This window comes from Microcaecilia unicolor, chromosome 8 (genome assembly GCF_901765095.1).
Source record: "Microcaecilia unicolor chromosome 8, aMicUni1.1, whole genome shotgun sequence".
NCBI lineage: Eukaryota > Metazoa > Chordata > Amphibia > Gymnophiona > Siphonopidae > Microcaecilia > Microcaecilia unicolor.
This window is the reverse complement of record NC_044038.1, coordinates 105,541,715-105,569,489: the sequence shown is the minus strand read 5'-3', so window position 1 is coordinate 105,569,489 and position 27,775 is coordinate 105,541,715. Positions and strand designations below refer to the sequence as shown.

The 27,775-nt window shown below is 48.6% G+C and overlaps 1 protein-coding gene across 1 annotated transcript in view; it reads left to right on the top strand.

The window, feature by feature from the left end:
• The window catches only part of GRAMD1A (GRAM domain containing 1A), an 894,680-nt gene that overhangs the window by 316,021 nt on the left and 550,884 nt on the right, over positions 1 to 27,775 (top strand). The window contains 3 exon segments of the mRNA XM_030213386.1: positions 5,540 to 5,624; positions 20,922 to 21,025; positions 21,713 to 21,808. Of these exon segments, the coding sequence (XP_030069246.1) occupies positions 5,540 to 5,624; positions 20,922 to 21,025; positions 21,713 to 21,808 (285 nt within the window).

Below are 27,775 nucleotides of genomic sequence, written 5' to 3'. Positions count from 1 at the left end.
TGCGTCCTTCCAATTCTGTGAGCCCGCTCCAGGCTTAAAGTCCCCGCGTGATCAGATAGTGCAAATTCGTTCTTCAGCCATTTTTCCATCTCCGTTAAGAGTATTTTGTCCCCCACTGGAATCCCTACGAATCGTAGGTTCGATCGTCTTGACCTATTTTCCAGGTCATCTATTTTTGCGGAGAGGGAGGCAACAGTTGATTGAAGCTGTTTCAGCTCCGGGGAAGCCGCCCCCGCTGAGTCCTCCAAGTCGGAGGACCCTTTGCTCCAACTCCCCAGTCCGGCGGGTAAGATCTTGTTTGGCCTCTTCATACGTTGCGAGCTGGGTAAAGATATTTTCCAAGCGCGGTTCCATAGCTGCTTCCACGGCGGTGGTGATTTGAGCCAGCTGCTCTTTTGTGAACCCCGCGCTCCCGCTCAGCGGCCCTTTGCGTTCTGCTGGTTCTTCGCTCGAGCGAGGTTTTTCCTTCTCTCGCTTGGCGCTTCTGCTCGCCATCGGTTTCAGGGAAGATTCTACAAATTTGTCCATGTGGTCTCCTCTTCCCCAAGTAAGAAATAGGGCGTTGTTTTTTTTTAAAAAAACGGGTCAGTGTCCAAGATTGGGCCCAGTTCCCTCAGAGAGAGCAAAGCACACGTCCTGCTCCCTCTAGCACATCACGTGACTCCTTGGGAGGCGATTTTAATATCACTAGTGACCCTTCTGTTGATTACCAGCCCCCAAGGCCACCCTTAAAGGATCATCACACAAAGGGAGTTAACTATTTGAGTTCGGAATTGGCATTGGTAGATATTTGGTGCTTGCTACTTGAAGAGGAAAGGGACTTTACTTTTTTCTCCCACCCGCATAACACCCATGCACGCCTAGATTATGTATTGGTGTCGAGCGCCATGCTAAGTAGGATACACGAAGCGGCAATTGGGGAAGCGGAAATATCAGATCATGTACCAACATGAGTAGACATTGACTGGCTGGGTAAGACTCTCCCAGCACGGTGGCGTATGAATCCAGCTTTATACCAGAGCGCAGAGTTTAAAACATATTTGAAGGCGGCTTGGGTGGACTACGTAGCTGAGAATAAAGTGAAAGAGGTAGGGCCACGAATATATTGGGAGGCAGCAAAGGCAGTTCTTAAGGGGAAGATAATTGCATACACAACAGCCACACGGAAAAAGAGGAATCAGGACGTAATATTAGCATGGCGGTGGTTAGGAGATGCCCGTCGTAGATGTATATCACATCCAATAGAAGAGAATAGGCGATTATATCTGGAAAGTCGGAAGAGATGCAGAAAACTGCTTAATGAACGCGCTCTGTACAGTATTAAACTGTACAAGTACAGTCTCCATAGATGGGGAAATAAGACGGGAAAACTGTTGGCTGCCCTGCTACGGCAAAGACCTGGGAAAAATTATATAGCAAAATTGAAAGGAGTACGGGGAGAAAACATTACCTCACAAGTGGACATACAGGGAGAGTTTTTGCGCTTTTATGCATCGTTATACGACTCCGGCACATTTTCCAATCAGAGTTGTGAAGATTTATTTCAGCATGTACAGCTACCGCGCTTATCAATAGAACATGTAGCTCAGATAATTGCTCCTATAACAGGAAAAGAAGTACAGGCGATAATAAAAAAAACTAAAAACAGCTAAAGCCCCCGGGCCGGATGGGCTGGGCCAGAATTTTATAAAATATTACAAGACCATTGTATACCTACCTTTATAGACTTGTGTGATGATATACTCGAATCCCAGATAATGGGACCTACACTGAACCATGTTTTTATCACCATATTGCCTAAGCCAGAGAAAGATAAGGAACCCTTAGGTTCCTATAGACCTAAATCTCTAATAAACCAAGATCTGAAGATCCTGGCAGGTGTGCTAGCTGCATGGTTAGGGAACCTTCTTCCCCTATTGATACACACTGATCAAGTAGGTTTTGTGAAGGGTAGATTTGCATCAGCAAATATCTTGAAAGTCTGCCGAATTCTACGGGAAGGGAGATGTAGACGAGGCGACTCGATAATAGCAAGTCTGGATGCCGAGAAGGCTTTTGATAAGGACCTGTGGCCATATCTCTTTTGGGTCCTGTCACGTTTTGGTATTAAAGGGACTTTCTTGGACTGGGTAAGAGTACTATACAGTAATCCTACGGCCCAGTTGCTGGTAAACGAGCCCTTACGCCAAGCATAACACTGGGATGGGGGACGATGCAGGGATGCCCACTTTCACCTTTGCTGTTCGTGTTATCACTGGAACCGTTGGTCGCGAGGATACGCCAAGAAAGAAGGGTACAAGGTATAACCATGGGAGGCACGGAGTACAAGGTGAACATGTTTGCAGATTATATGTTATTATTATTAGATAATGCCAAACAATCATTACCGGCAGTCATGGAGATAATTAGAGAGTTTGGAGTGTTTTTCGGGGCTGCGTCTCAACTATGGGAAGTCGGAGGTGCTGGCAGTGACATCTCAGGTGTCTCAGCACCACCTCAGAAGACTTCCCGCTGTCGTGGGCCAGTACGGGGATTAAATACTTAGGGGTGTATTTGAGTACTGATTACGAATGAATGTATAGGAAGAATGTCATAGAAAAAATAGAAATGGTGCGGAGAACATGCAGGATGTGGAGAGATCTTCCAGTTAGTTTCAGAGGCCGTATAGCATTGGTTAAGATGGTGCTCCTCCCCAAGATTCTATACCCAATGCAGATGATACCTATGTGGGTGGTGCGTAGAGAGGAAAATTCATATTGCAGTACAATAGGCACATTTATTTGGCACAGCAAGTGCCCTTGAATCGCTTTTGCCAAATTAGTTCGGATTCGAGGAGAGGGAGGGCTGAGACTCCCGGACCTTCGGATGAACAACGTGGCAACTTTGATGCTTTGGCTTCACGAATGTCATACGGGTTGCGATAAATATGCACCTTCAGAGTTTTGGCAAAACTGGAGTGCCCCTATAGATGTGTTTTCTGCGCTAGGGGGACAGGGAGGGACCACAGGGGTGCGTATCCGAAGGAACCCATTCTTAGGAGCTCTGGAGAGGGCTTGGAAATGGTGGAGAGGAGTGATAGGAGGGGCAAAGAAAGGCTACCCGTTTTTTTCATTAGTAGACAATCCGGCGTTCCCTTCGGGAATGGGACAGAGCAATTTCGAGTCATGGAAGGAAGGAGGGTGTAAATATATAGGATAGATGATGGAACTGGGTAATCAGACCTTCCCATCATTTGAACAGGTTAGGAACACATGGAATCTGACCAATAAACAATTTTTCCAGTTCCTACAGATAAGAGATTATTATCAAAAGTTACCTAGGGTAGCAGGATCCCCAATTCAGTTCACAGCCTTAGATAAGGAGTTTTTGGCAATGCCGCCGAACTCAAGTAGACTCTCCCAGTGGTACAGGAACATAGTAGAATTTAGGAAGGTAAAATCTTTAACTGGATTAGCGGCAGGGTGGAGTGAAATATTAGGTGAAAGGATAACACAAGAACGGTTGGGGAAGGCATTTGAAAATATTACTAGGATTACACCTAACGCAGCATTACAAGATATACAATTTCGCATACTTCATAGGGTATATATTACCCGACAGCGGGGCAAAGAGATGGGACTATGGGAGGATGATGGGTGTATAGGATGCCACGGAGAGAGAGGCACATTTCTTCACTCTTTTATGGAATGCTCAGCACTAGCAGAGTTGTGGACTCACTTTCTGGAAATCATGGAAACAATCATAGAAAGACAGTTTGAGTGGTCCACTCCAGCACTGTTATTGGGAGAGACAGATCAATTAAAGAAAACAGGATTGTCAGAAGCGCAATGTAGGTTCATTCTATTGGCATCCCTTTTGGTTAAAAAGTGCATTCTACAATCCTAGGCAGAACCATCAATACCATCAAACCAGAAGTGGTACCAACTGATGAAAGAGATGGCAGCATGGGTAGAACTACAATTAAGTTGACATCTGCAGGTAGACACAAAGCATATAGAGATATTTGGAATTCATATACACTATTACATGAGAGAGGTAGCGAGAACCACATTGATCATCTTTAGAGCCAATAAATTAACGGGAAGTACCTGGAGAGAGGTAGGGGAGGAAGGGGGGAGAAATGTAATTATATATATAAAATAAAAAAGCCAGGAGGAGGAGAGTTTTACCATTTGTAATATGAGATAGCTATTACCTGTGCATAGAATTTAAGAAAGAATGTGATCAGAACAAGGTTATATATGTTGTATATAAATCCTATCAATGTGAGGAGATAAAATGTAATGTATACTTCTTCCTTGGTATTAAAGATATTGTAAAAAAAAAAAGTATCACATTTCAAGTAAAATGAGTTTATCTTATTGGGTAGACTGGATGGACCATACAGGTCTTTATCTGCTGTCACTTACTATGATTAGTGCAACCTGATTCATTTCAGCATCAGGGAGACTCCTGCGCTATTTGACTCCGAAGCTTAATGTTCCCAAGGAGGATCAGATTCGAGCACTGAAGCTGTCAGCTTCGTATCTGCAGGACTTCCTGCATTCCGCCTGCACCAAGCTCCTTTGCACGAGTGCATGGGTGGCTGAACTCCCAGAACTACCGGCAGAGGTAGAAGCTTTAGAAGTCAGGGACTTTGATACCAGCTTCGCAGAACGTTAAGCTGATGATTTAGACTTGGATTTTGAGGCTGAGGGGATTACAGATAATCTCACAATTTTAATTTTTGGATTTTTAGGGCTCTAGGGTGTATTTTAGCACAATTATGCACCAGCGAATGCCATGTTCTGACCCAAGCACCTCAGACATTTATCATGTAGATCTGTCAGTGACATTTTGTGATTGCATCTCCCACAGTGTTTAAATCCTGGCTTTCTATTAGCCATGTTAAAAATAATATCTGCCAAATTGAACTTGATGAGAGATTTACGCTACTGTGGAAAAAAGTAAACTGACAAAGTAGATTACAGTAAGGCAGGATTCCCCACGCAAGCACAGAAAATTCTGTCACCATGATGTCACCCACTTGTGTGGCTGTAAGATTCAGTCTATCTATGGAGAAGGCCTCGGAGCAGGCCTGTGGGGATCCTGTTGGTGGCTTCTGACTCCATAAGGTAAATATCACAACGGGAGGGGGGAGGAGGAAGACACAGAGATGCTGGGACCCGCAAACAGTAATTGCAGTTTTTTTTTTAATAGCAAAAGCAAGGCTTTTTACCATTCCCACAGGGTGGTAAAAATGTTTGCTTCTGCACCCACAGTAAATGTACCAAATTTTTTTGTTAATGCAGGTTTACTTTGGGTCCCCATCCCCATGTCAGCCCCCCTCCCCTTCCTGTGCTGAGATCTTCATGCTCCTCCTCCTCTCCACCCCCGCCTAGCCCCTGTATTTTTTCTGCAGTTTCTTCCAATAAAAGGTCCTGTGAGGCTTGGAGGAGTTTCACTGTCCCTCTTTTTCAGAAGGATAAAGGGTGGCAGGGAGATGGGGCTGTGGAACTTGGTGCCTCATTGTACTGAGGATTTTGCTTCTTCTTGGCAGATGCTGAGCCCAACTTATAAACAGAGAAATGAAGACTTCAGGAAAATCTTTAAGAAGTTGCCAGACACTGAGAGGCTCATAGTGGGTGAGTGCCTCTCTATAGGTGTCCCTCCGTTTTGCCCTATAAATACTGCAATATATGTAAAGTTTAAATAAATTATTCCATGGCATCAAGTATGTGCATGTGTCTCTCTATAGGTGTCCCTCCGTATTGCCCTGTAAATACTGCAGTATATCTAAAGTTTAAATAAAGCAGATCAGTCCAGAGACTGGTGGGTTATGTCTCTCTGCCAGCAGGTGGAGATAGAGAAAACTTCTGAGGTTCACTATTTGTGGTCATGTGCAGCCACCCAAACCCAACCTCCAATTGCTGTGGGGAGTGCGTGTTCTAGGTGCAGTGGGGGGGCCGCGGTGGTCTTAATGGCTCCCTCTGAAACGGTGAAGTGCTGCTCCCGGTGTGGGAGCCGGAGAGCAATATCGGGAGTTTGTTTATCATGCCATTGCGGTTCCTTAAATGGAGAGCATTTGGCCAAGGTATGGGGCCGTTCCCTTTCGGGAGAGTGTGTCGAAGAGTTCGCTGCAGTTTTGGCGGGCTCCTCTGGCCTTCGTTCTTCTCGCCCGGTGGTGGATGACTTGGTGCCAATTCCTCACAGGCAGCTTTGGGATCTTTGGTGGCAGCCGCCCCTCCTGGCTCTCTGGCACACACGTCGGTAGACGCTGTTTTTAAAATCCGGGTACGGGAGCGTGCAGGGGAGTTCCGGCTCCCTCATTTCTCACTCAGTTCCTCTTGGGCAGTCCTCTCCCGGCACCATTTTGAGCCCATCTCCACCTGGACCAGCATAGGCTGCTGCCGCAGCTGCAGGTCCTCCTGATGATTCAGCACCTGAGTCATCTATTCAGGAGCCAGAGGCACCAGAGATGGGGGACAGGGATTTTGATGTGGCTGGAACTCCCTTTTCCCCTTAGTTTTTGCTTTTGATGCACAAAGCTTTTCTCCTCAAGCACTCTGGGGGTTCCACTGTGGCTGCTCCCGAGGTTCCCTTGGGGGGGGGGGGGTTAGCCGCGTACCCCTCCTTTGCTGGCTAAGTGGCTGCGTATGGAGGCTCGAGACCTTGAAGAAGCTTCAGAGGTGGATGATGGCCAATTGTCATGTGTTTCCCGGCTGGCCAGGTCAGATTTGCTGGAAGATGGCAAATTCCCACCGGAGGGAGGAGATGATCCTATGGCTGCGCATCTGTTTTGCCAGGAGGAGCTCCTGGCCCTTATTGTTTGGGCCCTGAAAGTTTTAAACACCTCTTGTCCGGAGAGTGGGCTCTCGGCCTTGACGGCCCCGTCTATGATGTTGGGGACCAAGCAGCCCCCCCCAGAACTTTCCATATCCATGAGGCAATGAAGGTGCTCATCGCAGAGCAATGGACACGCCAGAGGCAGGATTGCGGATAGCAACAGCCAATGCTTGCTTCTATCCGCTCCCAGAAGGGGAGCTGGAGGCTCTATGTCTCCCCACAGAGCATTCCTTGATCATGGCAGTCACTAAGAAGACCACTTTGCCCATGGAGGGTGGCACGGCCCTCAAAGAACCTCAGGACCGGAAGTTGCAGGCTTTGGTTTGCATATCTTATGCGGCCAGGGCGTGTGTTTCTTGGGTGCAGAAGGCAGCTTCGACAGAGGACCTGGTTGAGGCCTTGCCGTCAGTGGAGGCGTGCCTCATGTACATGGCGGATCTCCTCTGCGACCTGTTTTGAGTCTCGGCTAAAGAGGTCTCCCTCTTGGTGACGACTCGCCGTTGGTTGTGGCTTCGACATTGGTCGGCAGATACAGCTTCGAAGTCTTGGCTGGTGTGTTTGCCATTCAGAGGTAAGCTACTGTTTGGAGAGGATCTGGACAAGATTGTCAAGGACTTGGGGGACTCAAAGGGCCGTCGTTTGCCTGAGAATAAGCTGAAAGCTGGCTTTCGTTCCCGTTTTAGGGAGGCCCGCCATTATTGGTCCAGCAGGTCTGGTTCCTTCAGGAAGCTGCGTTTTTCTCAGAAGTGGCAGCTATTTTGTGGGGATGGCCGCTCAGGCAGCACTTCTTCGAGAGCAGCGGCTGGAGCTTGTTCCCAATGATGGGGCCCTGGTCCATCTCCAGTGCTAAGACCTGGGTAGTGAGCCCTTGTGCCACAACTGAGCACAGTAGAAGAGCAGCGCTGTACTTAGGCAGCCAGACAACCCTAGCTTCACCTGAGAAGCGACCACCGTTCCCCGGGAGTTGAGCCCCCAGTTGCAGGTGGCCACCAGGACTTCGGGATACAGACGGAGTTGACAGCCACTGACCTGGCTGGCGGGTAGTCGAGTACAGACCCGGGGTCTAGGCAGGCAGCAACACAGCGGGTAGTCGAGTTCAGTCCAAGGGTCTAGGCAGGCAGCAACGCTGCGGGTAGTCGAGTTCAGTCCAAGGGTCAATCCGGAAGTCAGGTAAAGCAGGAAAGTAGACAGCAAAGCACACGCTATTGAGCACCAAACCTCTATAGCAATAGAAGCCGAAGCAACGACTGAAGGCGGCTGCGATTCTTAAATAGTCCCCTCGTTGGGCGTAACCTAGTCAGCTGGAAAGAGTATTCCGGGATTGGAGGTTGCTGAGAAAGGGGTGGAGCGACAAGGGAAGCAGCCAATCTAGTACAATCAGGCGCCAGGAAAAAACCGTAAGGGAAGGAAGCTCTGCACAAAAGACGCCAACAGTCTGCGTGGCCGGCCTTCAGGGCCAAATCGGAATGGCCGGCCTATGAGGCCAGGAAGACCCTGACCGGCAAGACTGCTCCAATGGCCGGCGACAGGAATGGACTGGCCATAAAACCCGGACACCACCATCCCGAAGCGTAGCCGGCCATCGCGACTGGACCGAACATGGCCGGCTACTGCGAGCGGGACCGAAAATGAGCTGGTTGTGCGGCCCCGCACAGCAGGTGAGGGACGTAACATCCTGTCAATGATAGGGGGATGGCTGACCCTTTTTCTGAGAGAATGGACCAGGGTGACTTCAGATGATTGGGTCCTGGAAGTGATACAGGATTGGTACAAGCTGGAATTCTTTCGGCCTCTGGCAGATTTTTTCATGGAGTCTCCTTGCAAAATGCTACACAAAGTGGCAGCGGTCAGAGAGACTCTCAACTCTTTAATCAGCCTCGGAGCAGTTGCTCCCATCCCGATAGAGGAGTGGTTTTTAGGATGCTACTCCATTTACTTTGTGGTGCCCAAGAAAGCCGGGTCTTATCGGCCTGTGCTTGACCTAAAAGGCGTAAACAGGGATCTGTGAGTGCTTCACTTTCGAATGGAAACTCTGCGTTCGGTCATGGCCGCGGTTCAGCCTGAGGAGTTCCTGACCTCCCTTGATCTCAAGGAGGCTTACTTACACGTTTCCATTTGGCCCCCTTGTCACCGATTTTTGCAGTTTGCGGTCTTTGGAGACCACTTCCTGTTTCAAGCCCTGCCTTTCGGTCTGACGATGGCACCAGGGATTTTTTCCAAGGTCATGGTGGTGGTCATGGCATTCCTGCAGAAAGAAGGAGTGCAGGTGCACACTTACCTGGACGATTGGCTGATCCGGGCTCCTTCATTCCATGAGAGCATGCAGGCAACGGAGAAGGTTGTTGGTCTACTGCGATCGTTGGGTTGGATAGTCAACTTGGACAAGAGTCACTCGGTGCCAACGCAATCCATGGAATATCTTGGGAGTGCTGTTCAACACTTGGACAGGCACAGTATTTTTGCCAGAGAGTCGGATCAGAAGCTCCAGGCTCAGATAGAGGGTCTTTTGTGCCTGCAGGTGCCCAGGGCCTAGGATTACGTGTAGGTCTTGGCCTTCATGGCAGCCATGTTGGATGTGGTGCCGTGGGCCTGGAGTCACATTCGGCCCCTTCACTTCTGCATCGGTGGTTCCCCCTGTCGGAGGACTACACAGTTCATCTTCCCTAGATACTGTACGCCCAGCTGGTCATGCGTTGGTGGCTACGCTCAGACAGTCTGAGTCAGGGGATGCCCTTGGCGACTCCAGATTGGGTAGTGGTGATTACGGGTGCCAGCCTTGCGGGCTGAGGAGCACATTGTCTGGGTCAGACAGCACAGGGATCTTGGTCTCATACAGAGGCTTCCTGGTCCATCAACCAGTTGGAGCAGAGGGAAATCCGTCTGGCGCTCCGGGCCTTTTACCCGCTACTGAAGGGGAGACCGGTTCAGGTTCTCTCAGACAATGCTACGGCGGTGGCGTATGTCAACTGTCAAGGGGGCACCAAGAACGCCCTGCTATCCGAGGAGGCTTCACTTCTCTGCCTTTGGGAGGAACAGAGCATACCCCTGCTCTTGGTGGCTCACATCGCGGGGTCGCTAAACATCGAGGCAGACTTTTTAAGTCACCATGTGTTGAATCCAGGAGATGGGAGCTCTCCAATTTAGTGTTTTCACAGATCACAGAACGGTTGGGGGTTCCGGTGATGGAACTATTGGCACAGGGGATCAGTACGAAGGTCCCGCAATTTTTCAGCAGGGGCAAGGATCCCCAGTCCCGGAGGATTGATGCACTTCTACAGCCTTAGCCTCTGTCTCACCTCCTGTATGTATTCCCGCCATGGCCCATGGTGGGCAGGGCAGTGGGACACATAACTCATCACCCGGGGCGGGTGATCTTGGTGGCTCCAGATTAGCCCCAGCATCCGTGGTACGCAGACTTAGTTTGCCTTCAAGTCAGCAGCCCTTGCGTCTGCTGGCACGTCGAGGGTTGCTATGACAGGGTCCGATCTTCACGGAGGATCCCTCCCTGTTTGGTCTTACGGCCTGGCTACTGAAATGGCACGGTTAAGGAAACAGGGATACCCGGACAGGGTGATTACCACTATGTTGCAGGTTAGAAAGTGTTGCACTTCTTCAGCGTATGCTCGAGTTTGGCAGACCTTTGAGTCTTGGTGTACGGCGGCGGGGCTTTCTGCCTGCTCGGCGTCCGTGGTTAATATCCTGGCTTTTTTGCAGGACAGACTCAATAAATGCCTGTTATTGAGCTCCCTGAAGGTTCAGGTAGCGGCCTTGGCGTGTTTTAGGGGTCGCCTTCAAGGGTCCTCTTTGACATCTCATCCGGATATCGTACATTTCCTGCGGGGAGTGTATCATCTGCGTCCACTGTTCATGTCTGTGTTTCCCTCCTGGAATCTTAATTTAGTGCTGCAAGCATTTCAGTGGCTTCCCTTTGAGCCTTTGCCTCGTTTATCATTGAAAGATCTAACGCTGAAGACGGTGTTTTTGGTGGCTATTACTTTGGCGTGGAGGGTCTCAGAGTTACAGGCTTTATCCTGTAGGGATCCTTTCCTTCGTTTTACCGAGGCAGGAGTTTTGTTGCAAATGGTTCTGTCCTTTCTGCCCAAGATTGTGTCTCTGTTTCATATGAATCAACAGCTTTTCTTTCTGCCTTTCGTGGGGAAAATTATCCCACGGAGATTCGTGCACTGAGGTGCCTGGACGTCCAGCGCGCTCTCACAGATACTTGGAGGTTATGAATGATTTTCATTGCTCTGATCATTTGTTTATCCTGTTCGCGGGTCATAAGAAAGGACAGCAGGCTTCCAAGGCCACGTTGGCCCGTTGGTTATAGGAGGCTATTGCTTCGGCATACATCTAGTTGGGGAAAGCTGTGCGCCTCCAGATATGGGTGCATTCCATTAGGACGCTAGTGACTTCAAAGCGGAGTCGTGTCTGGTCTCGTTGGAGGAGATTTGCAGGTCGGCAACTTGGTTGTCAGTACATACTTTTTCGAAGCACTATCGTCTAGACGTGGCAGCATGTTGTGATGCCGCGTTTGGGGCATCTGTCCCAGCAGCTGGGATCTCTGTGTCCCGCCCTACTTGAGGACTGCTTGGGTACATCCCACCAGTCTCAGGATTGATCTGTGGGACGCTATGGAAGGTAAAATTAGTTCTTACCTGATAATTTTCTTTCCAGTAGTTTTGACAGATCAATCCAGAGGCCCGCCCTGTTGTTTCTTCTGTTGTTTTCTTGTTTTTTTGTTCCTGTTCACTTGTTATAGGTTGCTGGTTATTTGTTCAGCATTGATTAGAGTGGGTGTAGGGTTTGTGGTTTGATAGGCCACTTTCTCTGGTAACAACTATACTGAGGTTTGGGTTGCTGCACATGACCATATATAGTGAACTTCAGAAGTTCTCTCTATCTCCACCTGCTGGCAGAGGGACAAAACTCACCAATCTCTGGATTGATCTGTCGGAAGTTCCGACTCGGAACTAATGGAAAGAAAATTATCAGGTAAATAACTAATTTTACCTTCCAACACAGAGACCCCGCACACAACTCTGTCAGTGCAACTCATTCCTGTTCTGTTGTACCTCTGGTTATTCCATCACTGAGACCTCACACAGAGCTCTGTCAGTGCACCTCATTCATTACATTACATTACATCACATTCCAGTCTTATATTCTGCCAGTACTTTATCAGTTCAAGGCGGATTACAATTTTAAGAGGCTAGAACCAATTTGTCTAGGAGTGTCAGTTCTATGAAATCAGTAATTGAAAGGTAATAAACATTGCTTGATAAACCAAATTTACAGTACAGATTAGTTTTTAGCTTTTTCCTGAACCCCAAATGTTTTCTGCAGAGTCTTACAGCAGTTGGTATTGAGCTCAAAATTCCCACCATTTGGTATGACAGAGAGGCAGTAAACTGCTTTACAGACTTCAGCTTATGAGCCGTGAAGGGGCATAATCGAACGGGGCGCCCAACTTTTCCGGAGGACGTCCTCACAGGACGTCCCAGCAAAGGGGCGGGGAAACCCGTATATTCGAAACAAGATGGGCGTCCATCTTTCGTTTCACTAATACGGTCAGGGACACCCAAATCTCAACATTTAGGTCGACCTTAGAGATGGTCGTCCTTAGAGATGGTCGTCCCCGATTTTCGGCGATAATGGAAACCGAGGGTGCCTATCTCAGAAACGACCGAATCCAAGCCATTTAGTCATGGGAGAAGCCAGCATTCATAGTGCACCGGGCACCCTAGGGGGCACTGCAGTGGACTTCAGAAACAGCTCCCAGGTGCATAGCTCCCTTACCTTGTGTGCTGTGCCCCCCAACCCCCCCCCCCAAAAAAAAAACCCCACTCCCCGCAACTGTACACCACTACCATAGCCCTTAGAGATGAAGGGGGGCACCTAGATGTGAGTACAGTGGGTTTGTGGTGGGTTTTGGAGGGCTCACATTTAACAGCACAAGTGTAACAGGTGGGTGGGGGGATGGGCCTGGGTCTGCCTGCCTGAAGTGCACTGCAGTATCCCCTAAAACTGCTCCAGGGACCTGCATACTGCTGTCATGGAGCTGGGTATGATATTTGAGGGTGGCATAGAGGCTGGATACAAATATATATATATTTTTTTTAGGGTAGGAGGGGGTTAGTGACCACTGGGGGAGTAGGGGGGGTCATCCCCAATTCCCTCCAGTGGTCATCTGGTCAGTTGCACCTTTTTGAGGCTTGGTCTTAAGAAAAAATGGACAAGGTAAAGTCGCCCAAGTGCTCGTCAGGGATGCCCTTCTTTTTTCCATTATCGGTCGAGGACGCCCATGTGTTAGGCACGCCCCAGTCCCGCCTTCGCTACGCTTCCAACACGCCCCCATGAACTTTGGTCGTCCCTGCGATGGAAAACAGTTGAGGACGCCCAAAATCGACTTTTGATTATGCCGATTTGGGCGACCCTGAGAGAAGGACACCCATCTCCCGATTTGTGTCGAAAGATGTGCCTTTCTCTTTCGAAAATAAGCCTGATAGGGAACCACTGCATGAAAATATTATGAGTGCTTCGCCCATCAATATCTTAAAAACTGATATTTCTACTTTAAATTGTATTTGTGCCTCTACTGGAAGCCAGTGTAACTTAGAATAGAAAGCTTTCACAGAGTTGTATCTTTTAAATCCATAAATTAGCTGAACGGCTGTATTCTGAACTAATTTGTGTTTGATGGAGAATGAGTTTAGTACAACCAGTAAAAACAATGTTACGGTAGTCTAATCCCGATAAGATCAAGGATTGGACAAAAAGCCTAAAAGCTAATGGCTCAAAATATTTCCTTACAGCTCTTAAGTTTCCTGAGAGAGTAAAAAGAATTTTTTTACAGTAGCCTGAGCACAATTATACATAGACTAGTAAAAAAGGCCCGTTTCTGACACAAATGAAACGGGCGCTAGCAAGGTTTTCCTCGGAGTGTGTATGTTTGGGAGAGTGTATGTGAGAGTGACTGTTTGAGAGTCGGAGTGAAAGTGTGATTGTGTGAGAGAGAACGTGAGTCTGGGTGTGAGTGTGTTTGTGAGAGAGTGTGTGTGTGAGAATGAGAGTGTGTGCAAGTGTGTATGTGAGACACAGTGTGAGTGAGAGTGTGTGTGTGTGGGCGAGAGAGAGAGTGTGTGTGAGACACAGATTCTCTGTTTGAGTGAGTGTATGAGACCAAGCGAGTGTGTGAGTGACTGTGTGGCACATAGAGAGTGAATGTGAGACAGAGTGTGTGAGAGTGAGAAAGACATTGTATATGAGAGAGAGAGTGTGAGCCGTGCCCTCCCAATCCATGGCCATCTGTCCCCTGCCCCCTCCATTCATCCTTTTCCAGCAATTCCCCTCTGTCCGTGAGCCCTGCCCTCCCAATCCATGGCCATCCATGTTTGTCTGTCACCTGCCCCCTCCATTCATCCCTATCCAGCATTTCCCCTCTCTGCTTGAGGCCTGCCCTGCAATCCATATCCATCCATGCCCATCTGTCCCCTCCATTCATCCCTATGCAGCAATTCCCCTCTCCCTGAGTCCTGCCCTTCCAATCCATGCCCATCCATGCTCCTCTGTCACCTGGCCCCTCCATTTTTCCCTATCCAGCATTTCCCCTCTCTGCCTGAGGCCTGCCCTGCAATCCATATCCATCCATGCCCATCTGTCCCCTCCATTCATCCCTATGCAGCAATTCCCCTCTCCCTGAGTCCTGCCCTTCCAATCCATGCCCATCCATGCTCCTCTGTCAACTGGCCCCTCCATTTTTCCCTATCCAGCATTTCCCCTCTCTGCCTGAGGCCTGCTCTGCAATCCATATCCATCCATGCCCATCTGTCCCCTCCATTCATCCCTATCCAGCAATTCCCCTCTCCCTGAGTCCTGCCCTTCCAATCCATGCCCATCCATGCTCCTCTGTCACCTGGCCCCTCCATTTTTCCCTATCCAGCATTTCCCCTCTCTGCCTGAGGCCTGCCCTGCAATCCATATCCATCCATGCCCATCTGTCCCCTCCATTCATCCCTATCCAGCAATTCCCCTCTCCCTGAGTCCTGCCCTTCCAATCCATGCCCATCCATGCTCCTCTGTCACCTGGCCCCTCCATTTTTCCCTATCCAGCATTTCCCCTCTCTGCCTGAGGCCTGCTCTGCAATCCATATCCATCCATGCCCATCTGTCCCCTCCATTCATCCCTATCCAGCAATTCCCCTCTCCCTGAGTCCTGCCCTTCCAATCCATGCCCATCCATGCTCCTCTGTCACCTGGCCCCTCCATTTTTCCCTATCCTGCATTTCCCCTCTCTGCCTGAGGCCTGCTCTGTAATCCATATCCATCCATGCCCATCTGTCCCCTCCATTCATCCCTATCCAGCAATTCCCCTCTCCCTGAGTCCTGCCCTTCCAATCCATGCCCATCCATGCTCCTCTGTCACCTGGCCCCTCCATTTCTCCCTATCCAGCATTTCCCCTCTCTGCCTGAGGCCTGCTCTGCAATCCATATCCATCCATGCCCATCTGTCCCCTCCATTCATCCCTATCCAGCAATTCCCCTCTCCCTGAGTCCTGCCCTTCCAATCCATGCCCATCCATGCTCCTCTGTCACCTGGCCCCTCCATTTTTCCCTATCCTGCATTTCCCCTCTCTGCCTGAGGCCTGCTCTGTAATCCATATCCATCCATGCCCATCTGTCCCCTCCATTCATCCCTATCCAGCAATTCCCCTCTCCCTGAGTCCTGCCCTTCCAATCCATGCCCATCCATGCTCCTCTGTCACCTGGCCCCTCCATTTTTCCCTATCCTGCATTTCCCCTCTCTGCCTGAGGCCTGCTCTGTAATCCATATCCATCCATGCCCATCTGTCCCCTCCATTCATCCCTATCCAGCAATTCCCCTCTCCCTGAGTCCTGCCCTTCCAATCCATGCCCATCCATGCTCATCTGTCACCTGGCCCCTCCATTTTTCCCTATCCAGCATTTCCCCTCTCTGCCTGAGGCCTGCTCTGTAATCCATGCTCCTCTGTCCCCTGCCCCCTCCATTCATCCATTTCCAGTAATTCCCCTCTCTCCCTGTGCCCTGCCCTCCTAATCCATACCCATCCATGCTCCTCTGTCCCCTGCCGCCTCCATTCATCCTTTTCCAGCAAATCCCCTCTCGCCCTTCCATGACCCCCCCCCCTCGCATCCATGCTACGCTCTCTCCCATGTCCCAGCCTGGCCCGCCCTCTTCTTCCCCCCCCCCCTTCGCATCCATGCCTCGCATCCATGCCCCCCCACCCCTTCGCATCCATGCATCCCTTTTTTTTTTTTAATTCTTTTTAACTTTACCTCCGTGGCGGTTCGTGCAGCGAAGCGTCAGGGAAGGAGCGCCGCCTCCTTCCCTGACGTTTCGCTTCCGGATTTGTTTGTTTTGTCGCGAGGGCGGGCCAGAGACGGCTGGCTGGCTTGAAGGCTTCACACCACGAATCCCCGAACCCTTCAGCCTCAGCCTGGGAGTGACGTCAGATGGCTTCAAGGCTTCAAGACTTCCGGCTTCAAGCTTCCGGCTTCACAGAACGTTGTCTTCAGAACGTTCACGGTGCGTTTTATTATATTAGATAGCTGGTTGTCAAGTTCTTTACCAAGTGTTTTAGACTGTAAGTCTAATTTAAATTGGTCAAAGTCTATCTTGCCGAAGGGTTAGAAGGTAAAGTTTGCCTATTTGCGGATGATACTAAGATCTGTAACAGAGTGGACACCCGGGAGGGAGCGGAAAACATGAAAAAGGATCTGAGGAAGCTAGAAGAATGGTCTAAGGATTGGCAATTAAAATTCAATGCGAAGAAATGCAAAGTGATGCACTTAGGGAATAGAAATCCACGGGAGACGTATGTGTTAGGCGGGGAGAGTCTGATAGGTACGGGCGGAGAGAGGGATCTTTGGGTGATAGTATCTGAGGATTTGAAGGCGACGAAACAGTGTGACAAGGCGGTGGCTGTAGCTAGAAGATTGTTAGGCTGTATAGAGAGAGGTGTGACCAGCAGAAGAAAGGGGGTGTTGATGCCCCTGTATAAGTTGTTGGTGAGGCCCCACCTGGAGTATTGTGTTCAGTTTTGGAGGCCATATCTTGTTAAGGATATAAAAAGAATTGAAGCGGTGCAAAGAAAAGCTACGAGAATGGTATGGGATTTGCGTTACAAGACGTATGAGGAGAGACTTGCTGAACTAAACATGTATACTCTGGTGGAAAGGAGAAACAGGGGTGATATGATACAGACGTTCAAATATTTGAAAGATATTAATTCGCAAACTAACCTTTTCCGGAGATGGGAAGATGGTAGAACGAGAGGACATGAAATGAGATTGAAGGGGGGCAGACTCAAGAAAAATGTCAGGAAGTATTTTTTCACTGAGAGAGTAGTGGATGCTTGGAATGCCCTCCCGCGGGAGGTGGTGGAAATGAAAACGGTAACGGAATTAAAACATGCGTGGGATAAGCATAAAGGAATCCTGTGCCGAAGGAATAGATCCTCAGGAGCTTAGTCAAGATCGGGAGGCAGGGCTGGTGGTTGGGAGGCGGGGATAGTGCTGGGCAGACTTATACGGTCTGTGTTAGAGCCAGTGGTTGGGAGGTGGGGCTGGTGGTTTGGAGGCGAGGATAGTGCTGGGCAGACTTATACGGTCTATGCCCTGAAGAGCACAGGTACAAATCAAAGTAGGGTATACACAAAAAGTAGCACATATGAGTTATCTTGTTGGGCAGACTGGATGGACCGTGCAGGTCTTTTTCTGCCGTCATCTACTATGTTACTATGATGAAATCTAGGGTCTTTAGAAGATCCTATCCATAAAAACTTTGTTTTTTCTATATTTAATTTTTTCTCTATTTAGTTTAAAGTGATGAACCCCAATCCAGTCTTCTAATACAAGTTTGAATAAGGGATAGAGTATTCGTATTCACATGTAGTTCTGCTAGTGCTCCTTATTCCTCTTCTGCAGTATCTCATGTTATTCCAGCACTGAGACCTCGAACACAGCTCTGCCAGTGCACTTCATTCCTATTTGATACAGAACAACAAGTAACATTTTACAAAGTAAGGCAATATCGTAGCTCACATGTAAGCTGCTGACTCCTAGTGAAGGGGCTCTTGTTAGCACTTCATTCCTACTAGTAAAAAAGGCCCGTTTCTGACACAAATGAAACGGGCGCTAGCAAGGTTTTCCTCTGAGTGTGTATGTTTGGGAGAGTGTATGTGAGAGTGAGTGTTTGAGAGTCAGAGTGAAAGTGTGAGTCCAATCCATGCTCCTCTGTCACCTGGCCCCTCCATTCATCCCTATCCAGCAATTCCGCTGTCTCCCTGAGGCCTGCCCTGCAATCCATATGCATCCATGGCCATCTGTCCCCTCCATTCATCCCTATCCAGCAATTCCCCTCTCCCTGAGTCCTGCCCTTCCAATCCATGCCCATCCATGCTCCTTTGTCACCTGGCCCCTCCATTTTTCCCTATCCAGCATTTCCCCTCTCTGCCTGAGGCCTGGCCTGCAATCCATATCCATCCATGGCCATCTGTCCCCTCCATTCATCCCTATCCAGCAATTCCCCTCTCCCTGAGTCCTGCCCTTCCAATCCATGCACCTCTGTCACCTGGCTCCTCCATTCATCCCTATCCACAATTCCCCTGTCTGCCTGAGGCCTGCCCTGCAATCCATATGCATCCATGCCCATCTGTGCCCTCCATTCATCCCTATCCAGCAATTCCCCTCTCCCTGAGTCCTGCCCTTCCAATCCATGCCCATCCATGCTCATCTGTCACCTGGCCCCTCCATTTTTTCCTATCCAGCATTTTCCCTCTCTGCCTGAGGCCTGCCCTGCAATCCATATCCATCCATGCCCATCTGTCCCCTCTATTCATCCCTATCCAGCAATTCCCCTCTCCCTGAGTCCTGCCCTTCCAATCCATGCCCATGCATGCTCATCTGTCACCTGGCCCCTCCATTTTTCCCTATCCAGCATTTCCCCTCTCTGCCTGAGGCCTGGCCTGCAATCCATATCCATCCATGGCCATCTGTCCCCTCTATTCATCCCTATCCAGCAATTCCTCTCTCCCTGAGTCCTGCCCTTCCAATCCATGCACCTCTGTCACCTGCCTCCTCCATTCATCCCTATCCACAATTCCCCTGTCTGCCTGAGGCCTGCCCTGCAATCCATATGCATCCATGCCCATCTGTGCCCTCCATTCATCCCTATCCAGCAATTCCCCTCTCCCTGAGTCCTGCCCTTCCAATCCATGCCCATCCATGCTCATCTGTCACCTGGCCCCTCCATTTTTTCCTATCCAGCATTTTCCCTCGGCCTCTCTGCCTGAGGCCTGCCCTGCAATCCATATCCATCCATGCCCATCTGTCCCCTCCATTCATCCCTATCCAGCAATTCCCCTCTCCCTGAGTCCTGCCCTTCCAATCCATGCCCATCCATGCTCATCTGTCACCTGGCCCCTCCATTTTTCCCTATCCACAATTCCCCTGTCTGCCTGAGGCCTGCCCTGCAATCCATATGCATCCATGCCCATCTGTGCCCTCCATTCATCCCTATCCAGCAATTCCCCTCTCCCTGAGTCCTGCCCTTCCAATCCATGCCCATCCATGCTCATCTGTCACCTGGCCCTTCCATTTTTTCCTATCCAGCATTTTCCCTCTCTGCCTGAGGCCTGCCCTGCAATCCATATCCATCCATGCCCATCTGTCCCCTCCATTCATCCCTATCCAGCAATTCCCTGAGTCCTGCCCTTCCAATCCATGCACCTCTGTCACCTGGTTCCTCCATTCATCCCTATCCACAATTCCCCTGTCTCCCTGAGTCCTGCCCTTCCAATCCATGCCCATCCATGCTCATCTGTCACCTGGCCCCTCCATTTTTCCCTATCCAGCAATTGCCCTCTCTCCCTGAGGCCTGCCCTGCAATCCATATCCATCCATGCCCATCTGTCCCCTCTATTCATCCCTATCCAGCAATTTCCCTCTCTCTCTGAGTCCTGCCCTCCCAATCCATGCCCATCCATGCTCCTCTGTCCCCTGCCCCCTCCATTTATCCCTTTCCAGCAATTGCCCTCTCTCCCTGAGCCCTGCCCTCCCAATCCATGCCCATCCATGCTCCTCTGTCCCCTGCCGCCTCCATTCATCCTTTTCCAGCAAGTCCCCTGTCTCCCTTCCATGACCCGCCCTCGCATCCATGCTCCTCTCTCTCCCATGTCCCAGCCTGGGCCGCCCTCTTCTCCCCCCCCCCCCCCCTTCGCATCCATGCTGTCGTTCCTCCCTTGCCCTCCCGCTCCCATTGTTGTACTTTAGTGGCCACCCTCTTCTCTCCCCCCAACATGGGGGGTTTTTTTTTTTTCTTGTTTTTAAATTTACCTCCGTGGCGGTTCCGGCAGTGAAGCGTCAGGGAAGGAGGTGGTGCTCCCGACGTCTAGGTTTCCCTTCGCTGTGTTCCGCCTTCTTTTGACGTCATCCTTGACGTCAGAAGACGGAACACAGCGAAGGGAAGGCTAGACGTCGAGAGCGCCGCCTCCTTCCCTGACGCTTCGCTGCCGAGCGTTGCGATTGGTTGAGTGTCATTGCTCCGCCCTCGACGTCATCACGTTTGACGCGTGGGCGGTTCAGACACAATGCGATCTCACCCCCTTCACTTAGAATGTTGGCTAACAGAGGCTTCAGAACGTTGGAGGTGCGTTTTATATAGAGAGATTTGCACACAGTTCTGCCAGTGCACCTTATTTCTCTTTGCATGCAATTCTGCCAGTGCACCTCATTCTTGTTCTGCAGTATCTCCTACTGAGATCCTCACACACAGCTTTGCCAATGCACCTTATTTTGGTTCTCAACCAGTTCTATCAGTGTGCCTCATTCCTGTTCCGCAGTATCTCCTGTTATTCCAGTACTAAGATCTTTCATGCAGCTCTGCTACTGCACCTCATTCCTGCTGGCAATCAGCTTTGCCAGGGCACCTCATTCCTTTTTGCATGCAGCTCTGCCAGTACACCTTATTTCTGTTAGCTTGCAGCTTTGACAGTACACCCCTTGTCTTTCATTAGCTCATAGAATCCCTTTCTAACCTTTGCCTCCCTTTTCTTCAGATTATTCATGTGCCTTGCAACGGGATATCCTCCTCCAGGGTCGTCTCTACCTATCTGAAAATTGGATCTGTTTCTACAGCAACATTTTCCGCTGGGAGACCACGGTAAGTCAGATTTAGGCATAGGCACCAGAGTGTCACCATTGCTGACGTGCCTAAATCCGGAGCTGCCACTAAGGCAAAACTGTCCTATTGAGCATTGCCAAAGCTCTGTTCTATTGAGTTCTGACTTTTGCCATACATTTTAGTATGAGGACTGTGCAAGCCTTTGCATATCGATGGGTCCTGAAGGGACCTAGGCCTCACATGGAAACCTGTGCAAAAGGTGGAGGCAGGCTGCTGCAGGGTTGCAGGCCCCATTCTGCATTTAATGGCAGCAACAACAAAATATTGGCAAAGGTGAGAATGGATTCCAGGAGAGGAGAGGATCTGGGCAGCGATAGTATAAAGAGGGAGGGGGAGCCCCTCCAATGAATTCTGGGAAGGACCTCTTACCTCCCATTGACTGTGTGTCCAAAATTTAAATCCAGCCATGCACACGCTGCATTTCCACAAACTGATAATATGCATTAGCAGGAACCTTCAAACTCTCTTTAAGAAGGCAAGCACTTCCTCTCTCCTTGTTCCCTCCTCTACCTCTGTGGCTCTTATCAAAGAATCATCATATACAGTGTAACTCCTTACTCTTTTTAATCAGGCTGTTCTGAGCAGGTTCTCTTGTATAGACTGTATAAATGGTTCTCATCAGGGAAGTAACTGGCACAGCCTGTATCCTCCTCTCTCGCATAACAGATATCCATCCAGCTGAAGGACATCAGATGCATCAAGAAGGAGAAAACAGCAAAACTAATCCCAAATGCTATTCAAGTGTGCACAGAAAGTGACAAGGTGAGGGGTGAGGGAGGGTCACTGATTCTCAGTGCTATCCAAGTGTGCACAAAGAGAGACAAGGTGAGGAGTGGAGGAGGGTCACTGATACTACTATTAATAACTAGTAAAAAAGGCCCGTTTCTGCCTGTGATGAAACGGGCCCTAGCGGGCACGGGACTCCCTTCCCCTCCCCTTACGCTAGTATCCCTGGTGGTGTAGACGTACCTGTTCGCTCGGGGCAGGAAAGAAAGAGCCCCCCTCTTTCCTGGCTGTAGCGCTGCTGCTAGCTGCCCTGCTGCATCCTGTGCGAGTCCGGCTCTCGGCATTTCAAAATGGCCGCCGTCTCGCGAGGCTGCTTCAACTCTCGGCGGCCATTTTGAAACGCCGAGAGCCCGACTCACAAAGGATGCATTAGGGCAGCTAGCAGCAGCGCTCCGGGCAGGAAAGCGGGAGCTCTTTCTTTCCTGCCCCGAGCGAACAGGTACCTCTAGACCACCAGGGATAGTAGCGTGAGGGGAGGTGACAGGGGGGAGGGAAGGTGATGGGGGGGAAGAGGGGGTGACCGGGGGCGGGATGCTAGCGTTAAAGTGGCGGGGCGATGGCGCGAAAGGGGCAGGGTGATGGGCACGTCCTCGGCGGCTGCGATTCGTTGGCTGCATGAAAGATTCGTTGTGTACATGTTCCACCCTCGTCGTCATCACGTGTGACGCGAGGGCAGGGCATGGAGACATGGTGAGTGTTCTGGCTTCACCACCATGAACTTACGAACCGGTGTCTGAGTGCCTGCAGTGACGTCAGTGTCCTCAGAACGTTGAGGGTGCGTTTTATTATAGTAGATAATAATTTCTATTATGCTACTAGACATAGGCAGCACTGTACACATTATATTATGCATGTACTTTTTTTGTCCCTAGTGGACTCTCAATCTGGGTTTTTTTTTTTTGTACCTGGGGCATGGAGAGATAAGTGGCTTGGTCCCAGGAAGCAAATAGGCAAATGGTCCACAAGGGCCAGACCAGCAGGAAAAAGTGAATAGACCAGAAAGACCAAATAATCCAAAATACAACCCAAGGAAGCAATTTTATTGAACTATAGCAGTGGAGGGGTGAAAACTGTGCCCGACTTAGCTACGTTGAGCTCTTCTGACCTGCATCAGGGGCCTAAAATACTACATACAAATATCACATAAGAGATTAACAGTAGGAATTGAACACAATAAGAAGAATGCGTTGGAGGCAAAAACACTTAGTAAAAACATTTTTAGGTATATTAACAAAACAAGAAGCCGGTAAAAGAATCCGTTGGACCGCTAGATGACTGAAGGGTAAAAGGGGCACTCAGGGAAGACAGGCCATAGCGAAGAGATTAAATGAATTCTTTGCTTTGGTCTTCACCGAGGAAGATATGGGAGAGATACCAGTGCCAGAAATGGTATTCAGTGCTGATGAGTCAGTTAAAACAGATACAAATCTCTGTAAACTTGGAAGATTGTAATGGGGCAATTTAGCAAACAGAAGAGTAGCAAATTACCTGGACTAGATGGTATACATCCCAGAGTACTGATAGAATTGAAAAATAAACTTTCAGAGCTATTGTTAGTAATATATAATTTATTTTTAAAATCAAACATGGTACCAGAAGATTAGAGGGTGGCCAATGTAACACCAATTTTTAAAAAGAGTTCTAGTGGTGATCAGAGAAATTATAGACTGGTGAGCCTGATGTCGGTGGTGTGCAAAATGGTAGAGACCATTATAAAGAACAATACAGAGCATATAGGAAGGTATGGATTAATGTGACAAAAGTCAACATGGATGTAGTCAAGGGAAATCTTGCCTCACCAATCTATTACATTTTGTTGAGGGGGGTGAATAAACATGTGGATAAGCTGAGCTGGTCGATATTGTGTATCTGGATTTTCAAAAGGCATTTGACAAAGTAACTCAGGAACGACTCCAGATGAAATTGGAAAGTCATGAGATAGGAAGCAATGTCCTCTTCTGGATTAAGAACTAGTTAAAATATAGGAAATAGTGAGTAGGGTTAAATGGTCAGTATTCTCAATGAGTAGTAGTAGTAGTAGTAGTAGAAGGGTAGATAGTGGGGTTTCCCAGCGGTCTGTGCTGGGACGGCTACTTTTTAACATATTTATAAACGATCTAGAGATGGGAATAACTAGTGAGATAATTAAATTTGCTTATGACACAAAGTTATGCAAAGTTAAATTGCAAGAGGATTGTGAAAATTTGCAAGAGGACCCTGGGAGACTGGGCATCCAAATGGCAGAATGACATTTAATGTGAGCAAGGGCAAAGTGATGCATGTGGGAAAGAGGAACTCAAATTATAGCTACATGATGCAAAGTTCCACATTAGAAGACACTGCCTAGGAAAAGGATCTAGGTGTCATTGTTGATAATACATATAAACAATGCTGGTGCCAGCAGGGTTCCCACGCCTGTTGGGCAACATTTTACAAGACCAGGACACTGCACCAGTGACTTCACAGTGAGAATCCTCAAAGGTAACTTTAAAACCATACAAGAACGTAAGACCTTTGAAGTCAGAATGATTGAATATTTTAACACCCAACAGAAAGGACTTAACAAGGACCTGGGGTTCCTAGCCCATTATAAACCATAAAGCTGTATGTCTCTGTTGATCACCCTCCCCTCACCTATCCACACCCACCCTGTTAGAATACCAATGATATGCTTTGATGTCCCCATGCATACTTCCTACCCACCCCCATCCTCCCACCCTGTCAGACTGTCATAGCAATGCTTGAATGTTCTCACTTATATACACTGTCAGCTAGCACATTTGCTTATTTCCGATCTGACGAAGAAGGGCAACCTTCGAAAGCTAATCAAGAAATGTATTAAGTTATGTCCAATAAAAAAGGTATCATCTTATTTTCTTTTCCATGTTTTATTTTGTTTGATTTCTATTGATAATACATTGAAACTGTCAAGGACTCAAGGAGGTGAGCCCTTGGACTGCAATCAGAAACCTGCTGCTGCAGGCGAGTCACTCAGACTATGCACAGCACTAGGCAGAGTTCTTGGCTAGGTTGGAACCAGGAACAAGTCTTGACTCTAGCAGGACCCAGGAACAAAGCTCTGGCAGGAACTCAGAACTGAACTAGGCTTGAGCAGGAACGTGGAACTGAACTAGGCTTGAACAAGAACAAGGAGTAAAGCTTGGCAGGAACAGGGCTCACAGGGTCAAGACCCTGAGGAACAAGGTTCGCAGGAGCAGGGCTCTCAGGAGGAAGGCCCGCAGGAGCAGGGCTCTCAGGAACAGGTTTCACAGGAGCAGGGCTCTCAGGAGCAAGGCCCTCAGGAACAGGGTTCGCAGGAGCTGAGCTCTCAAGAGCAAGGTTCTGGAATAAAGCTTTCAGGAACAAGGTTCAGGTTCTCAAGGCTGGCTTGTTGCAAAGGTCATGCATGAAAGTCCCACGGTTCATTATAAAGGCCCTCACTAACGATGTCACAACTTCTGGTGCCCTGGAACAAAACTTGGAACGCACTGAGCAACATAGCCAGGCACCAGAACAAGGATAAGATACTGGGACATCAGACTGAAGCTTGGATAGAGTCTGGAATGAGGCTTGGGAAACAGGCAGCAGAGTCATCAGTGCAGGAACACCGGAAGAAAAGGTGAGTCTGGATGCGAGGGCACGGTCACGGCCATGACAGAAACCCTCTGCTCAGTGTGAAACGGCAGCTAAGAAAGCAAATAGAATGTTAGGAATTATTAGCAAAGAATGGAAAACATAAATGAGAATGTTATAATTCCCTTCTATTCCCTCCATGGTGCAACTGTACCTCAAATACTGTGTAATTGTGGTCACCACATCTTAAAAGAGATATAATGGAATTAGAAACGGTACAGAAAATGGCGACAAATGTGCTCACTAATGCACAAGATAATTTATGGAGACGCCCCTGAATATATGCTCCATCTCATCGATCTACCTTCTAGAAATGCGCTAATAACTGCAAGGACCTACCTCGATCTACATTATCCCAACTGAAGGAATGTAAAATACAAGACCCTTTTTGCTTCGTCCTTCCCCTACATTAGTCCAAAATTCTGGAATGTTCTGCCGAGACAACTAAAAGAACTAGTTGACCACCACCTGTTCAAAAAGTCTTTAAAAACATTCTTATTCGCCAAAGCTCATCCAGCGACCTCAATTAAGTGATAATTAAGGTGTGGGGAAGTAGACTACTTGCATAGGTTGCTGAATCAGCTTCAAAGAGCCTGTTTAAAAGAGGCCCCTTAGATTCAAAACTATATAAAGAGGAAAGGTCCCACTGAACTTTCTTTCTGAGAAGTTCTGAGAGAAGAGGACATTTCTCTGGTAAGTGAATGCTACTTTGCGTTGTGCTTTGGGAACTTAAAGATTGGGGTTTAAAGGAGGAATTGTAGGTTAATGTTAGGCAAAAATAAAAATATAAAAAGCAAATTTGAACAACTAATCTCCATAGTCTTTCCCACTTAGTTTTAAAAGCTTTGTACCACAGCATTAACAGATAGAATCTAACAGCCACTGCAGGTATTCATCCCAGAGAATTAATAGAACTAAAAAATGAACTTGCGGAGCTACTGTTAGAAATATGCAATCTGTCCCTAAAATCGAGTGTAGTACCGGAAGACTGGAGGGTAGCCAATGTTACTCCGATTTTTAAGAAGGGTTCCAGAGGAGATCCGGGAAATTATAGACCGGTGAGTCTGACGTCGGTGCCGGGCAAGATGGTGGAGGCTATTATTAAGAATAAAATTGCAGAGCATATACAAAAACATGGACTGATGAGACAAAGTCAGCACGGATTTAGTGAAGGGAAGTCTTGCCTCACCAATCTAATGCATTTTTTTGAGGGGGTAAGCAAACATGTGGACAATGGGAGCCGGTTGATATTGTATATCTGGATTTTCAGAAGGCGTTTGACAAAGTGCCGCACGAAAGACTCCTGAAGAAATTGCAGAGTCATGGAATCGGAGGTAGGGTATTATTATGGATTAAGAACTGGTTGAAAGATAGGAAGCAGAGAGTAGGATTGCGTGGCCAGTATTCTCAGTGGAGGAGGGTAGTTAGTGGGGTCCCGCAGGGGTCTGTGCTGGGTCCGTTGCTTTTTAATGTATTTATAAATGACCTAGAGATGGGAATAACTAGTGAGGTAATTAAATTCGCCGATGACACAAAATTATTCAGGGTCGTCAAGTCGCAGGAGGAATGTGAACGATTACAGGAGGACCTTGCGAGACTGGGAGAATGGGCGTGCAAGTGGCAGATGAAGTTCAATGTTGACAAGTGCAAAGTGATGCATGTGGGTAAGAGGAACCCGAATTATAGCTACGTCTTGCAAGGTTCCGCGTTAGGAGTTACGGATCAAGAAAGGGATCTGGGTGTCGTCGTCGATGAAACGCTGAAACCTTCTGCTCAGTGTGCTGCTGCGGCTAGGAAAGCGAATAGAATGTTGGGTGTTATTAGGAAGGGTATGGAGTCCAGGTGTGCGGATGTTATAATGCCGTTGTATCGCTCCATGGTGCGACCGCACCTGGAGTATTGTGTTCAGTACTGGTCTCCGTATCTCAAAAAAGATATAGTAGAATTGGAAAAGGTACAGCGAAGGGCGACGAAAATGATAGTGGGGATGGGACGACTTTCCTATGAAGAGAGGCTGAGAAGGCTAAGGCTTTTCAGCTTGGAGAAGAGACGGCTGAGGGGAGATATGATAGAAGTGTATAAAATAATGAGTGGAATGGATCGGGTGGATGTGAAGCGACTGTTCACGCTATCCAAAAATACTAGGACTAGAGGGCATGAGTTGAAGCTACAGTGTGGTAAATTTAAAACAAATCGGAGAAAATTTTTCTTCACCCAACGTGTAATTAGACTCTGGAATTCGTTGCCGGAGAACGTGGTACGGGCGGTTAGCTTGACGGAGTTTAAAAAGGGGTTAGATAGATTCCTAAA